The following is a 17937-nucleotide window of genomic DNA, read 5'->3' as shown; positions in this document are numbered from 1 at the left end:
TTAGCATTTAGATCTCCCATGACAATAACAATATCTCTGAGATTTGCATCCCTTCTTTGCTTGTTCAAGCTCCTCGTAGAGTTTATCTATATCCTCATTTGTTCCATCTGTTGTTGGTGCATATAACTGTATAATTGCTAAATCAGATGGTTGTCCTCTGAATCTAACAAGGAGCACTCTTTCTGATATTGCTCAGTGTCCTAAAACACTTTTTACCATGTTTTCATCCATAGGATTTCCTACTCCATTAGTATGGGATGTTCCACAAGAATAAATTAGTGTTTTATTTCTATTCTGACATGTTCCAGCACCTATCCAAGGTATAGGATAGATCATAATGGGTGTATGCACACCATTACTACCCACCATACACTAAATTAATGAGTAACAGAATAGCTCAATCTGAGAATCTTTTCCATGATTCTAGCTGATGAAAGAGATTAAAAGGATTCAAATACTAATATTCAAAAACAATATTCCTTGGATTATCTTTATTTAAGATTTTTTACCAAAATATAAAGATGACAAATCATACAAACTTCATAATTGTGATTTTACACATCCTCAGCAAATACTTTTGATTACACTGGTTGTAACAAATCTCTTGCAGGCAGGGTTTCATCTATTGTCAGTGATCATTTTAAGGAATTGAGTTAATTCCCAAACTGCATTGTTGGAAGTTTGTTGTCCTTTCAATGTTCCCTCGAAACTGGATAAAGTACTACAGAATTCTTATAGCTCATCCTTGTTTTTTGAGAGCTTGGTTGCATGTTCTTCCACAAATTTGCTCAAAGAGTCAAGATCTCTTTGTCCCTTGTCATACTGAATAGGATTCTCTTTATTGTTGCTTGGTGCAAAGTAAATAGTTGGGAAGCCTTCAGTTTTGTACTTATCACTTGGAACGTCATTGGCTGTTGCATCCATCTTTGCAATGATCAGGTTCTCTTCATTTTTGTACTTTTTACCAAGTTCCAAGTACACAGGTTCCAATTTTTTGCAATGCCCACACCAAGGTGCATAGAATTCTATTAGCACATCTTTCTTTTTGTTCATAACTATTTCATCAAATGTCTTGCCCACTACAATTTTTACTGGTCCTTTATTACTCTTTGGGATTGGTTGTGACTTAATAACAGGGTTTAATTTACCTGAAAGGAAAAAAAGTTTGAAGTTATTTTAAAAAAATAGTTCCTTTAGTATAAAAGAAGTGCTTCAAAAATAGAAGAGAAAATATTTGCCTTGTAGAAGATAGTGACAAAATCCACCTTTACAGTGGGTTTCAAGTCACACCAACCATAGATCTTAATAGACCAGTAATGAAGCCCAAAATGCAATTACTAACCTCTAAAGGAGTGCAAATAAATGATGCACATGAATATTCTTGTAAAATACGGAGTGAGAATTAGAAGTGCATTAATGATCTAAATGTAAATCTACTACCTACTTTACAAACTTCAAAGCATCAATGGCAAAAACTTATTCTAAACTTCTCCAAGTTCCCCTACCCATGCTATTATAATTTATTTTGTTGAAAGTGCAAATTTGAAAAAATAAATAACATATAGTACTCACTCCAAAAAATGCCTTAACTAAAAATTGTCTGCAATTTCCTTCAGAGTCGTACTTAAGATACTATACCTTTTTTAAAGGAGATTACAAATTCTCTCAGTATATCTGAATCAAATTCTTCAGGTTCCATTGCATATTTCTTGCCACCTACATCCAGAATTGCCACATTCACTTCTTCACCACTGTCTCCAAGACCCAAATCATTTAGTTCTGTTGAATAGTCCTCTTCATCAGCAATTGCAAAAGTATATTCTGGGAAATCCTTTGCAACCTCCAATACCTTTTTCCTCCAAAATTGTGTAGCTAGCAGAAGAATGAACAATATAATTAAGCAGTTAATATGCAGGTTGTTCAAAATCCTGAAAAACAAGCATTTACAAAATTTATATGGCACTAAATTATAGGCTAAATTTAGTGGCAGTGACAACCTATAGCACCTTTCACACTAGTGAAATGAGGAAACAAAACTTAGAAAATGTTGGAACAAGAGTGGCAGTACTGATGTAGTAGTGTTACCAGAATCAGAAGAGTAGGGACAGCAGGTACTCAATGTAGATAAACACTGCAAAATGAAGACCCTACTTTCATTGTAGGGGTGTGCAAAAAAATGCAACATGATAATATCAAAAGGTGGTGGGGGGGGGAGGTGAGGGAAGAGGAGGAGAAGGTTAAAGAGACAAAAATGCTTTCATGCTTTGAATGAAAACACATTTAGAAAACATAGAAAATAGGTGGAGTAGACCACTCGGCCCTTCGAGCCTGCACCGCCATTCAGAATGATCATGGCTGATCATCCACCTCAGAACCCTGTACCAGCCTTCCCTCCATACCCCCCGATCTCTTTAGCCACAAGGGCCATATCTAACTCCCTCTTAAACATAGCCAATGAACTGGCCTCAACTGTTTCCTGAGGCAGAGCATTCCACAGATTCACCACTCTGTGTGAAGAAGTTCTTCCTAATCTCGGTCCTAAAAGGCTTCCCCTTTATCCTCAAACTGTGACCCCTCGTTCTGGACTTCCCCAACATCGGGAACAATCTTCCCTACATCTAGCCTGTCCAATCCCTTTAGGATTTTATACGTTTCAATAAGATCCCCCCCTCAATCTTCTAAATTCCAACGAGTATAAGCCTAGTCGATCCAGTCTATCATCATATGAAAGACCTGCCATCCCAGGAATCAATCTGGTGAACCTTCTCTGTACTCCCTCTATGGCCAGGATGTCTTTCCTCAGATTAGGGGACCAAAACTGCACACAATACTCGTGTGGTCTCACCAAGGCCTTGTACAACTGCAGTAGTACCTCCCTGCTCTTGTACTCGAATCCTCTTGCTATGAATGCCAGCATACCATTCGCCTTTTTCACCGCCTGCTGTACCTGCATGCCCACTTTCAATGACTGGTGTACAATGACATTCAGGTCTCGTTGCACCTCCCCTTTTCCTAATCGGCCACCATTCAGATAATAATATGTTTTTCTGTTTTTGCCACCAAAGTGGATAACCTCACATTTATCCACATTAAATTGCATCTGCCATGCATTTGCCCACTCACCTAACCTATCCAAGTCATCCTCTTAGCATCCTCCTCACAGCTAACACTGCCACCCAGCTTCGTGTCATCCGCAAACTTGGAGATGCTGCATTTAATTCCCTCATCTAAGTCATTAATATATATTGTAAATAACTGGGGGCCCAGCATTGAGCCTTGCAGTACCCCACTAGTCACTGCCTGCCATTCTGAAAAGTTCCCATTTATTCCCACTCTTTGCTTCCTGTCTGCCAACCAATTCTCTATCCACACCAATACTTTACCCCCAATACCGTGTGCTTTAAGTTTGCACACTATTCTCCTGTGTGGGACCTTGTCAAAAGCCTTTTGACAATCCAAATATACCACATCCATTGGTTCTCCCCTATCTACTCTACTAGTTACATCCTCAAAAAATTCTGAGATTCGTCAGACATGATTTTCCTTTCACAAATCCATGCTGACTTTGTCCGATGATTTCACTGCTTTCCAAATGTGCTGTTATCACATCTTTGATAATTGACTCTAGCATTTTCCCTACCACCGATGTTAGGCTAACCGGTCTATAATTCCCTGGTTTATCTCTCCCTCTTTTTAAAAAGTGGGGTTACATTAGCCACCCTCCAATTCTCAGGAACTAGTCCAGAATCTAAAGAGTTTTGAAAAATTATCACTAATGCATCGACTATTTCTTGGGCTACTTCCTTAAGCACTCTGGGATGCAGACCATCTGGCCCTGGGGATTTATCTGCCTTTAATCTCTTCAATTTACCTAACACCACTTCCCTACTAACATGTATTTCCCTCAGTTCCTCCATCTCACTGGACCCTCTGTCCCCTACTATTTCCGGAAGATTATTTATGTCCTCCTTAGTGAAGACAGAACCAAAGTAGTTATTCAATTGGTCTGCCATGTCCTTGCTCCCCATAATCAATTCACCTGTTTCTGTCTGTAGGGGACCTACATTTGTCTTAACCAATCTTTTTCTTTTCACATATCTATAAATGCTTTTACAGTCAGTTTTTATGTTCCCTGCCAGTTTTCTCTCATAATCTTTTTTCCCTTTCCTAATTAAGCCCTTTGTCCTCCTCTGCTGGACTCTGAATTTCTCCCAGTCCTCAGGTGAGCCACTTTTTCTGGCTAATTTGTATGCTTCTTCTTTGGAATTGATACTATCCCTAATTTCTCTTGTCAGCCACGGGTGCACTACCTTCCTTGCTTTATTCTTTTGCCAAACTGGGATGAACAATTGTTGTAGTTTAATTTCTGCTTAACTTAGATTATTTGCATTTACAGGTCTTTTCACAAAAAATAATTATAGTTTTGGTGCACCACTGAAAAATCATTTAGTTCTCAAAATAAGGGTTTGAAGGGTTTTTTTTAAAATCAAGGGACCCTTACAATTTAAATTCAGGCCAGTTCAACCAATAGCTCTCCACTCTTAAGAGGAAGCTGTTGAAACTACACCCTGTGGTGAATTAATGGCAGCCACATCAGAACTGATGGCAAGCCACCAATGCATCAGTAATGAGTTTTACTGGCGACTGAAAATCCTGGTTTGCAGTCTAAACAGTTTACATAAAAGTCACCTCTATTTTTCCCATCACCCCCACCCCCAGCCTGTGCCACTGCCTCTGTAGAGTAATATGACCAATAGTTTTCACATCATGACATATCTAGGGCAATTACTTTCATCTACTAACTACTCATCTAATTGTAAATTGCATGCCTGTACTCACCCACTCGATAATCAAAACTGAAATCCACTCCATAGTATACCACAACCAATGGGCGCTTACTGTATCTTTTTGCCTCATTGCTCTGCTTGCGATGTCCAACTAAAGGCACATTGTTTTTTGTAATAAAATCTGTCACATCAGAATGGGACATATTTTCCTGAAATAACAAGGGTTTGTTTCAGAAACACAAGCCAGTTGGTAAAACAGTTCAAATAAAAGTTTCAAAAAGGTGAAGCACATCACCTTGGAGAACAGTGCCCAAAGCAAAAGTTGATAGCTAAGTTTTCTGATCAAAAAGCAGTTAGACCAGAAGCACCATATGAACACTTTCTCAGTTAAAAGAACACAGCATGTCAAGTGTTTTACTGTTAGTGTTTGCTTATATATTTAACTTATTATGCAAGCACATAATTTGAGTTAGATGCATTCTAGTTGTAAAGGGAAAACAGAGCAGTAAGATTCCAATGCATAGGGATATTTAAGTTTGCCTTGACAGAAGGTGGTGGTAGGGTGGAAAGTTAATATCTAGAATCAGACTCATGTACGTACAACAGCTTGCTACAATCATGGAACCATTTACCGTAATAGTCAAAGTATGCATTTTTGGTTCATACTGCGAATTAAACTTTTTAGGCTGCATTACTACTAGCTGCCCAGATGATACTTTCAAGAAATTTTGTATTTCACCGCTGAAGGTATGATGTAATCTGTAGTCTTCACGGATGGAATTACCTAAAAAGAGAAGTATTAGGTTATTCTTAAGTACTTAAAATATACATTGCAAATAATTTTCAAGATTCCTTTTATGAATTTCTATAGGAAAAATAAACTATGGTCATCATTGGCACCTTTTTGGTAGGCATTACATTTTTTTGAATAACGAAAGACAACTCCTACTTATGACCATCATTAACTCCTATAAATTGCCACTAAAAGTGAAGAACGTAGTTTCAAGTCTACCAGCCTCAATAGTTTTCTGGAAATGACTAGATTCAAAGTTACTGTGAAGTTGGAGCCTCTTACTTACAGATGATTCAATTTAGAACGAGAGTTGTGAAGTGGAGGAAGACATTACTTAATACGTCCCATGGTTTCAGGGAAACTCTTACAACCCAACAAATCAAACCAAACAACATACAAAATGCGTGTGGGTTATTTTCTAAAGGGATGATTAAAATTGAACACTTCAGATTATTTAATACCAAGATTAAATTTAAGGTATTTAGATTTCAACGTGCACAAACTTAAATCCATTACTATACATTCAATCCTTCCAACTAAATCAACTGACAGGCAAGTGTGTAATATTTAATTAATTGCATCATGCTCTGAGAATTATGGAATAAAACAGATTAGATTTTATAAATATACAAGGTTTGCCTTGACCTAGACCACATAAATCATACATTTAGTTGTGCAAACAAAACAATTCACCTGCAACAAGGAATCAAAAACAGTTGTAGCTTTAAAAATTAGACTGGGGCAGCAAAGTTTGTACTTTTGCTAAGTATGGGGCCATAAATGTTTTACAGGTCGACCCTCACTAATCCGACTACCTGTAATCCACTTCCTTCGATAATCCAGCACTGATTATGCTTAATGTGATCCTTCCATAATTTGGCATTTTCACTAATCCGGCACCCCTCAGGTCCCAGTGGTGCCGGATTAGTGAAGGTCAACCTGTACTTCCATCCAAGATTCTGAAAAACTGATACACAAAGCACTACCTACTTCATGAAGTAATTATGCTAGTATAGTAAAAATGAGAGAATGAATAAGCTGTTCAAAATTTCTGACCATTGATGAAATTGCCTTAAGCGAAAGAACAAGTTTCAGGATAAATTATAGTCATTAAATAGATCATTTGTTGAATATTTGTCAAGGAGTGGGATAAAGCTAGGTCATATAAAAAAAACATTGGTTTCAAATAGAGGAAGCGTAGCATTTGGTAAAAACAGCAATAATTATCGTCTGCACAGGGGGAGGTCTATTAACAGGAGGAGGATTTGTAAGAAAAGGTTCCTTGGACATGAAGTAATTATCTTAGTTGATACATATAAGCAGCTGATGGAATTCTGGAGTTCATAAACTAAACTAGCAGAAATTATTGGGACATAAAATACCAGTACTACATCTGCCATTATTTTTTTAAAATTCTGATGACAATTCATTGCTTATTATTTACTTAGCCCTTTATTCCAATTCACTTCCAAACTTTAGTAAAGGCAAATCTGATTCAAACACCTAGTTGACTTAAGATACTGTATTTAGGCACTTGAGAAAAGCAAACAGAAATAATTTAAGAGCCCATAGCATTTCAAATTTGCTTTTGACACTAGCAGACACTAATGAAACAACTGACATTACACTTCAAGATCCCAATAAAACCTCAGCTGAACGACTCATTTCTCTGAAATTCCCTTCATATTTACACCAACGTCCTCCCTAACAGAACCTGCCGTTCCTCACCAACACTATTTTCATTTTAAATAGCATCATGCAGCTGGATTTCAAAAAAAATCTCCACCTCAAATCAGAATAAGGGTCTCAGCTTGAAATGTAAATTATTTATTCTCCTCAATAGAGACTGGCTGACCTGCTGCGTTCCTCCAGCATCGTGCCTTATTTTAAATTCTTCACCTTACCTGTCCTTTAGAATATTTGGTTTCAGTGGATACTTAAGTAAACTTTCACCTTAAGTAACTAAAACACTGCCAGTTCTAACAGAAGGCCAACCTGAACCATTAAATTTTACTACCTATATGCCATTTGACCAGTGCATTTCCTCCACTTTCTAAACATTTAGTCTTCAGCCATAACTACTCAACGTACTCCAATAAATAGTTCTACAGCACTTCAAATTACTTACAGGCATCTTGATAGATGGTATATGCGGGATCTTGTTCGTTATTAAAAATTCCCACAATCATGACATCATCACCATCCTTAAGGAATTCCTCAACTTGCTTGACAACTTGTATTTGTTTGGAAGGTGGGCCCGCTTGTTCAATCATATGTTCAATAATGCCTGCATTTGAAAAGATAAAACACCACTTTACTTGAATGCTAATACCTGCATCTTCTTGAAAATATACAGCACCAAAATTATGCGCTGTATTGTGTCTCAGTCTTTCCTTGGATATCATTTTACAGCAGTAGAATTTAAAACTCACAAAAACAGAAAAATCTTGCCAAATATATGCATGTGATCCCAAAAAAGTAAGGATGGAATTTAAGTTAAGGGAATGTACGACAGATTCCAAATCATCTGTTTTCTCCCTGGTCAACTCAACAGCGAGGTCCCTTGGAAGGGTTTTGGCCAACTGTATTCTTTTCCATAGATGCTGCCTGGCCTGCTGAGTTCCTCCAGCATTATGTGTGTGTGTGTAGCCAAGTCCCACTCAGCAGAATTATAGCCAATTTTGGTATTGCCCAAATTGGGATGAGCTAATCAAAGATACCCATCTAATATAGAATTAAAATAATGAACTGATTTAGTTTTAGAGCATAATAATTTATATCTAACAAATATACTGTGAAATTTCTTTCATTTCTCATCAAACCCTAGTCAGTTTATAGCTGAAATCACAATCCCAAAGACATGGTGTTTCCATGCCATACATTATCTTTTGCATTCTGATAACTAAACATCTTTCTTTTCCTAACAGAACTTCCATACATTACGTTTTAGGGAACTGTATTATGAACTCTTTTCTTGCCTCATTTCACTTCACGTTTTTCTGATATCTTACTTTGTACAGCTTCAATATAGCCTGAAAGCAAATCAAACTGATTTGTTCTATGCAACACACATAAAAGTTGCTGGTGAACGCAACAGGCCAGGCAGCATCTATAGAAAGAGGTATAGTCGACGTTTCGGGCTGAGACCCTTCGTCAGGACTAACTGAAGCTCTTCTTTCAGTTAGTCCTGACGAAGGGTCTCGGCCCGAAACGTCAACTGTACCTCTTCCTATAGATGCTGCCTGGCCTGTTGCGTTCACCAGCAACTTTGATGTGTGTTGCTTGAAGTTCCAGCATCTGCAGATTTCCTCGTAATTTGTTCTATGATTTATTTATTTTTTTTAAAAAGCCCAAAGAGGAATGAACAACTAAACTAGTGCCGTCATATTTCAAAATTCAGTCCATTCACAACAGTAACAATTATTCCTGGCTAGTAACCTCCTGCAGAATACACAATCGTTATTTAATAATGCTACTGCTAAGTTATAACAGCTTAATTTACATAGTACCTTTCATACATTAAGATGCAAGCTCAAAGTGTTTTACACAGATTATAAAGATAAATCAATATAGTCATGTACAAGTTTTGTATTTTTACAAATCATAAAATACTACTAAATAATGAGGAAAGATGTATTACCATATGCATCCCTTGGTCCATTATACTCAAATGGTTTACCCTTGCGGAAAATTTTCAGAGTAGGATAGCCAGTGACCTGGTATTTATTAGCAAGCTTCGTTTCAGCAGTAGCATCCACTTTAGCAAGAGGAATAGGCACAGGACGCTTGCTGAGTTCCTGAGCAGCTTCCTCATATTGTGGAGCAAGCTTTTTACAGTGTCCACACCTGTAACAAAATGCAGTGAATTTAATTGGCATGTGACTATTGTAAAATTACTCTACAATCACAGGACTACACAAGTCAAAAGTTTTGAGACACCACCTTGAAGGGCATCAGGGATAGGCAATAAATGCTGGTTCTATCAATGGTATCCAGATTTCAAATATAAACAGATTAAAGTCTCCATGGATTACTGCTAATGTATACAGTAAAAACATGTATTCAAAATATATTACCACAAAGCATTTCCAATTCCTTTCCTTGCATAGATTTTCCAGTCTACATAAAATGATTTTAAAGTTACAAGTGCCTACCATGGAGCATAAAACTCAACTAGGATGATATCAGCATCATTCACAACATCTTCAAAGTTTTCATCTGTCAAGGTGACGGCTGCATCAGGTGGAGGAACCCAGTCAGGGGAAGCAACTTCTTTCACTTTAGATAAAAGTTCTATTCAAAAATTGAGAATATCAGAACTTGAGTATTTTAAAAATGAAACTAGACATTTGTTTAAAAGGTATTATTTACAGATGTGAAATAATTGGAATGGAATTCAATTATTCTACAAAGAAATTTTTGAGACAATTTTTTTAGCTGATTCTGCAACTGAATAATGTAAATTTCAAAAATATTTAAATGTTCATTACATAAAGGCGTTTTAAAAATGTCCCTCATTTAACATTGCTGTTCACTAATATTCATGTACACTATACTTTATGCATCAAAGACAACAAAGATTTTGCATCCTGAATACCTTTAGGTGTATCTTATGAATTTTGGGCTACTAATCATGAAAATCACCATGAAATTTCCCTATCATGCACCATTTTTAATTAACTTACGTTTATTACTTCAATTCATAATTCAAGTCAATTAAAATGTTGTCTACAACGTAAGCTGGAAAGTTTCCTATCTTGTCCAGGTATGCTTAGGTGGCACGGCTGCTGCATGGCAGGACAGGTTTTAGTAATAATTATTGGGTTCAGGACTGTAAGGATGGAATTTGTTATCACTAGGCACAAAAATTTCTATGAAGGATTTTGATATTTGAGACAGATGCTTTCCAGAATAACTGATGCCAAGATTAAGGAAAGCATTTTTGTTGGTCTACAAATCAAACAGGTCATCAATGACAGGCAATTCGAAGAATTTCTAGTGGGACTGGAGAAAATCATATGGAAGGCATTCAAGGAAGTTGTTGAAATTTTTCCTCGCTATCTACAGAGCACCAAACCACATGCAGCTGGTTGAAAGCATGCTTCAAGCATATAAAACCATGAAATGCAACATGTCACTAAAGATTCATTTTCTGCATTCCCATTTAGACTTCTTCCCTGCAAATCTTGGTGCTGTTAGTGACGAGCATGGTGAACAATTATTGTTGAACACTTAAGCAAGAAGCCTCAGACATGGAGTACAAATGAAAATCATTAACAAAATATTTTTAACCTGGTTGAACTATTGCAAAGCATCAGCACCATTATGCAATTAAACACATTATATAAAAATAAAAATTAATTTGTTGTTTCTCCAAATTCCTACATGATAAAAGTAGTCTGAAATTATATTTGTGTTCATCTTCAAGCAGTCTATCATAAACACCAAAAATTCTGAGGAAGCACTTTCAAAAAAATTTGTTGTCCAGTGTAATGCGCTGAAAGTGTACCGAAAGGATGGCTTATACACACAAAGAATATTTATAAAGTTGATGAAAAAGACCCTAGTAGTGGATGGATAAAATCAATGGTGATCGGCTGCAGAGGGTTCCCAGCCAGGTCAGCATGGAGGATGCTGTGTGCTGGGCCTTGATGAAAAGTGCAAGAACTAAGCAGCTCACAGGATGGGGGAAAAAGAAGCAAAAAGAGCCTCTTGCTGGATATGGAGCAGCGAAGAGGAGTTGAGCTGAAAGTCAGGAGCAGATGGGCAGTGACCTGGCCATCACTGCGGACCCGCCAGCTAGAGAATGTAGTGGTTAAAGGCTGAAACACTATGAAGGTTGAGCACCACCTGAAAACATCTGCTCCTGGCCAAAGGCTCTGGTTACCTTTATCAGGTAACCAAAGAGTGCACCCTGGTGTATGATGCAAGCAGTTTACAAGCTCAGACTCAGTCACTCCCAGCCCTTGCAAAATCTTCCACACATTTCTAGCAAATGGTTTAAGGTGTGAAGTCCATTGCTAAGTAAAACAATAGTTCAACAGTCATACCCATTTTTCCCTCAGAGCATCACAATTCCCAGGTAGAATGTACCATAGGCAATATAGAAATCTAAAGGTGGCGGTTCATGGTAAACAGGAGAGTAGATATGGGAATCCTCATTATTAAATACAAACCTCCAAGTCCCCTAAACATTTTATCAACCAATTACCACCTGCTCACTTAACTACTGAATCAGTATTCCATGTTGGGCAATGTTTTTTAGAGGAAACAATGCAAGTGGAATAGAAACAGAAGATGTCACCAAGAGACACTGACCCAGGTAACCAACTCCTGAAGAACAAAGCTGCCAGATTGAGTCTATGACAGAATAGTGAGCTAGCAGATAATCCATTTTACTTTATCCTTTTCATCTATGGAGAAAGATCAATACAAGACATTCCTGGTAGAAGTGACCACCATGAGTTTGACCTGGAACATATTCTGAACATTTCCCATGTCTCATGTGTTGTTCAGTGTAGATGAGCACAGATTCATTAGTGAGGAAAAGGTAGCAGATGGTAATCACTATGTTCACATTTGACTCAGTGTGACAAGACTTTAAGCAGCCCAAAGTCAATGGGAAGTTCAGTGGTCACTCCTTTCTAATAAAATACCCTTCTGAAGATCTGTCCTGCTTGCAGATCAGTCACATTCAAGAATCAGACTAAAAATCCAGAGCATTTATGGAAAGGTCTAATTGAGCATGATAGCCAGTTGTTTTGACACATGAAAAATTTAGACATATCCCAAAATATTCAGGATATCTTTGCAGGATCAACAAGAGCATCTATGTAAAAAGGGTATTAACAATTCAAATTGTGTTTTTTTTTACAATTCAATTTTGCTACTGCCATGGTAGAACTTGGAACATGATTGAGGATCACCAATCCAGTTCCACGAAGAGCCATTGCACTTCCTGACATCAAGAAAATAAAGAACATTTCTGGTAGCAGAATGCAGTATTTAGACAAGAATTGAAGATAGAAAAGCAGCCATGGGTAAAGAGCAAGCGGCACATATTAATGGGATAGCTCTGCTGGAGACCCAATAAATACGGGTTGAATGGCTGTATTTGTGATATTATACAACATTTCTATGAATCAGAGTCCCAGATCTATCATGTAAATGTAATTGCAAAGAAAGCACAACAGCATCTCTACTTCCTTAGGAGCCTGCAGAGATTTGGCGTGACATCACAAACTTTAACAAACTTCTACAGATGTTTAGTAGAAAGTGTATGACTGGCTGCATTACGGTCTGGTATGGGAACATCAATGCCTTTGAGTGGAAAATCCTACAAAAGGCAGTGGATTTGCTCAGTACATCACAGGTAAAACCCTCCCAACCATACAGCACATCTATATGAAACGCTGTTTTAGGAAAGCAGCATCCAAAGATTCCCACTACCCAGGCCATACTGCTAGTTGCCTTCACGTAGAAGGTACAAGTGCCTCAGGACTTGCACCACCAGCTTCAAGAACAGTTACTACCCCTCAACCATCAGGCTCTTCAACAAAAGAAGATAACTTCACTCATCTATTGAGATGTTCTCAGAACAAATGATCCCACTTTAAGCACTCCACCTTATTTCATGCTCTCGTTATTTATTGCTAATTATTTATATTTGCATTTGCACAGCTCATTGCCTTCTATACTCAAATCTTTCATTGATCCTGTTGTTACTATTCTTTAGATTTGCTAAGTACACCCACAAGAAAAGGAATCTCAGGGTTGTATGTGGTGATGTATGTCTGATAATAAAATTGACTTTGAACTTTTTATTTTACATACACACACACAATTCCTCTGAAGAGTGCCAACTATCACAAAAGGTGTATGGAACAATGTTTGTAGGAGTTACATTACATGATCAGATGCCAAGGGATCAAAATGACATGCTGAAAGCACTTTGGAGATTTGTCTACATCAAAGGAGAGGCTCAAATTAAAAACTCAGTGCCTTTGCTTGGAAAGTATAAAAATTATGGTCAACATTAGAAACTAGAAGAGATTACTAAATTGAGAACTGTATTATATCAATTTAACCTTCCTTCATTACATGAATGAGGCAATTCTGAACTGTACAACTAAAACAATGGGTCAATCCTGGAATTAATGCACAAGGTTAGCCCACATGTAGGTGCTGTTAACTTTAGTTGGGCAACATCAGCAAAGAATTAATGGAACAAAGGTTATCTTACCTTCTTTGTTCACTGATCCTTTATAATTAACTGTTTGCCCATTTTTCACAATCTTGAATGTGGGGTAAATACCAATATCAAACCGTTGACCCAAGCTTGTTTGTGATGTGCCATCAACTTTGGCAACTGGAATGGGAGGTTCATTTTCTTTTAGCTCACTTGCAATCTTTTCATATTCTGGAGCAAATTGTTTACATTCTTCACACCTACAGATCAAGAGAATTTACAAGGGTAGGGGGCGATTCTATTGGTAAACAGAAAGCAGCACTTTATATACAGACAAAAACATTCCAAGCAGGTGAAAATATTTAAACATCTCAGTTACCTGAAAAATGCAGTTTAAGAACAATCTGCCACCCCTCCAAGAAAAGAATTCATGCTTTGCATTTCATGGCCCATTCATATAAAACCAAATTATTTTTCTAATTTATTGGATTTTTAATTAGCTGTCCACACAGTACAATAGAATGCATTACAAAATGAAAATCTGTGAGGCTGTACAAATGGCAACGCTTTAACAGGGACTCAAACAAACCTGGGGGCTTACGGATCTAGCCTGGTATCTGTACAAATCAATATTTAAAATTTCAGGAACCTGGCTTTATAAGTAGATGCAGAGTTTAGAAAATCTTCTGCATGTGTTTTAAGATTTATCAGATTGGAGCCAAAAATAAACAGATAATCAGCTTCCAAGCAAAATTGGAGGAAATGGAACTGGTCTGCTTGTAATAAAGGAAGCAGATTGTGGAAAATGCAAAAGAGTGTGTTACATCCTTCATGGATATCTTGTGACTGTCTTATGAGGATGATGTAATGGTCTTGCGGAGGTCACATCATGACCTCTTCTCACCAGGTATATAAGTGTAGACCCTTGGTGACGCAGTTAGTTTTCAGTTAGATCGTCAGTCAGATACACTGCTATGCTGTGTATTAGTCTCATGATGCAGTATGGTTTTAAAATGGAGTTTTACTTTCTACTGTAAGGTACAGAAGTGCTGGGCCGGCAGTTTCACCAATAGCTGCCAGATTTGTTGATGTACTTTTTCAGTAATATTGGAGAGTGAAGACGGGAACCTGAAGGAGTTGTTCAGTGGTTTTGGAGAGGATCGACTATTATTGAATTCGTTCAAGTAAGAGTGATCTACATGAGATAACCTCTATTAAAAGCAGCAGAAGGGTTGTGCGGTACCTAGTCTACAGAGGAAAAAGGTCAGTGCCTTTAAACCATTTTATTTCCGTCGTCATGAAATCTGCGGACAAGGCAGATTCTGGCTGGAATCGGCAGTAACATCGGGTTTTCGAGGAATTCTTTATTTCAGGAAAGTCTCTCCTAATTGACTGTATAAATATCTTGGACTTTCAAATTTACCATTCTAAGAACTGTGTTCCAATTTACCACTTTAAGACTGTTTGCATTTACCGCTTTAAGAACTAGTACCGAATTTAGCGGTTTGTTAAATGGTTGCATAGCAGTTTACTTCCTGTTAAGGTTTTCGTTTGTTATTTTTTTAAAAATATTGAGCAGAGTTTAATAAATGTTTGTTTATAAAACCTGACTCATTTCTATATTAATTGTTGCCGGTCACATGACAAGTGAAAAAAATTGAGCTGGCCCCAGACGCATGCTGAATGGTTTATTTTGAAGATAAGATGAGTGAAAGAGCAGCACTATTGCAACCATCCATATAGTTTTTCTGAATAAGCAACCATTTTCATTGAAAAAAAATCACTTACCAAGGGGCATAAAATTCAATCAGTACAGTATCTTTGTCTGCAATGAAGGAATCATAATTTGCATCTGTCAAAACCAAAACACCATTTTCTTCTTTGACCGACTCATCATCGTCTTCATCATCTTCATCCTCCTCTTCCTCTTCCCCTTCCGCATCAGATTCTGGAGGAAAAAAAAGTTAAAACGATGTGAAGATGATGTCATTGGTCTCAGGTTAGCTGGAAGTGCTGAAGTTCAGTTGCAACATTAACACAAGATTAATCAGTCAATAAATTATAGGTTAAGTACCCTTCATCTGAAATTCCAAAACCTGAAAACCTCCGAAATCCAGATTTCTTTTTTGAGTGCTGACATGACAACACAAATGGAAAATTCCACAAGATGCTGGGAGGATTCCCAGGTGACACGCAAGTCTCTACACACTAGACAGTTTTGGGAAGTGACCTCGTACATAATGAACAGAAGACAATGAGAAATAGAAAATCCACTGTATAAGCGAAAAATAAAGATTTTGATCGTGTATTGTCAGCGGACTGAACATATGTCGCTTAATGATATGCTGATTATGAAACAAGCAAAGACCATTCACAACGAACTGAAAATTGAAGTTAATTGTGGATAGGAAGTTCAGGCTAGTTTCAAAAATTTAAGGCACAGCATAATTTAAGGCACTGATGAAAATCTAGCAGAACAGTCTACAGTGCTGATTGTTTTTATAACTTCCATAAAACCTAACAGAGTAACATACAATTACAGCATACTGTAACCTTTTAATCAAAACATCGTAGATGAAGATTGAAAGCCTGCTGCTGTTTACCAGTTCATTCAGGTATTTTCCCCAAAACTGTTGTGGTGCTTTGTTACCCTGCACCATTGATATGAAAATGTGCATGTAATAATTTTTACCTTTAAGTACAAATCTAAGCAATGACTGCTCACTGGTAGCACATAAATTCAGTCAGAAATGATGGCGATCCCAAGTCACTTCATGAAACATTTCAAAATCCGAAACACTTCCGGCCCCAAGCATTTCAGACTCAACCTGTACTTAAAAACTCAAGTGATCCCAGTGTAAATGCTGGAAAGAAAAAAAACATAATTCTTGCTACACCACTGTAACAATGGATTTCTAGTTTATCAAACAGGGTGCCCACCAAAAATCTGAACACTGCAAATCACTTGTACAGGTATGCATTAGTCATGACAAAGCATTAGTATTGTATAACTGTATTTAGTGCTTTTATTTTCATCCATAACTTATCAGGATCAACCCCAACCCCCCACCCAAGTCTTTACAAGAGTGTTACACAGCATGGCTTGATTATTTTCTAATCATGAAGCCCAGCAACATTCATCTCCCTCTATTTTAATGTCTGCTAATCAAGAATACAATCTACTCTACTATTACATTTGAACAAGTCGTCACTTATATCCTTTAACATTGGTATGAACTAAACCAAAAGTGGTCAACCTACAAATGTTTGACCTGTAGGGAAGCCCAAGGAAATTATTGATGGGATTTCTTAGGTTTTGTAGGAATCCACCAGAAACGTATCCCATTTTGGAAAAATTAATTACCATTGCAGAACTTCAAAATTTGCAATTGGGAAGGAAGAGCAATGATATAAAGGATAGCAAACAGAAACAGGAGCCTGGCAATTTAACCGAGCAGTCAAAGACCTGATGACAAAAATGAGAAAGGCATTTGCTCCAAGTGGAAAAACTCAAGATTTCCCACAAGCATTTTTCTTCATGGTATGAAACCACTGTTTGAAACACAGAAGCATTCTCAAATAAGAGAAAATCTGCAGATGCTAGAGATCCAAGCAACACACAAAATGCTGGAGGAGCTCAGCAGGCCAGACAGCATACATGGCAAAAAGAGTACAGTCAACGCTTCGGGTTGAGATCCTTCATCACGACATTCTCTCAAAAGCTTTTACAACTTAATTTGACAGTGCACCAAATGTTAATCAAACACTATTAGACCGGAATGCAAGATGTCAGAGCTAAGCCTGCAAGAAAGAGGTGGAACCTTCAGTTTTCAGTATGCTTTAACGTGCATGTAATAAATTAGGATACAAATTTATTACATGCACGTTAAAGCATACTGAAATATGTCATTTCTGTTAACAACACACCCAAGGATATGCTGGGGACAGCCTGCAAGACTCACCACACATCTGGCACTAACAAAGCATGACCACGATACTTGGCAGAGCACCAACACAAAAAACAGCAAAACAAGCCCCATTCTACCCTCACACCAGTGCACATACACGTCTCTAACCCCAGGACAGGCGGTCTTCAGCTTCTACCAGACTCGGGAGACATTTCTCGTTCCACTACCCCAGCGGACTTGCAGATATTCACAAACTCTGGC

The 17937-nt window shown here is 37.5% G+C and overlaps 1 protein-coding gene across 1 annotated transcript in view; it reads right to left on the bottom strand.

Moving 5' to 3' along the window:
- Positions 1-476: 476 nt before the first annotated feature.
- Positions 477-17937, bottom strand: part of pdia4 (protein disulfide isomerase family A, member 4) — a 28807-nt gene continuing 11346 nt past the window's right edge. The window contains exons 2-10 of the mRNA XM_063042348.1: positions 15557-15716; positions 13823-14028; positions 9735-9873; positions 9221-9426; positions 7709-7867; positions 5420-5571; positions 4840-4996; positions 1639-1872; positions 477-1148 (exon numbers count right to left, since the gene is read on the bottom strand). Of these exons, the coding sequence (XP_062898418.1) occupies positions 733-1148; positions 1639-1872; positions 4840-4996; positions 5420-5571; positions 7709-7867; positions 9221-9426; positions 9735-9873; positions 13823-14028; positions 15557-15716 (1829 nt within the window). The 3' untranslated portion in view covers positions 477-732. The remainder of the gene's footprint in view (positions 1149-1638; positions 1873-4839; positions 4997-5419; positions 5572-7708; positions 7868-9220; positions 9427-9734; positions 9874-13822; positions 14029-15556; positions 15717-17937) is intronic.

Source organism: Mobula hypostoma, chromosome 3 (assembly GCF_963921235.1).
Source record: "Mobula hypostoma chromosome 3, sMobHyp1.1, whole genome shotgun sequence".
Lineage (NCBI taxonomy): Eukaryota > Metazoa > Chordata > Chondrichthyes > Myliobatiformes > Myliobatidae > Mobula > Mobula hypostoma.
Note: the sequence above shows the minus strand (reverse complement) of the source record. Positions and strands in the feature narration are given on the sequence as shown.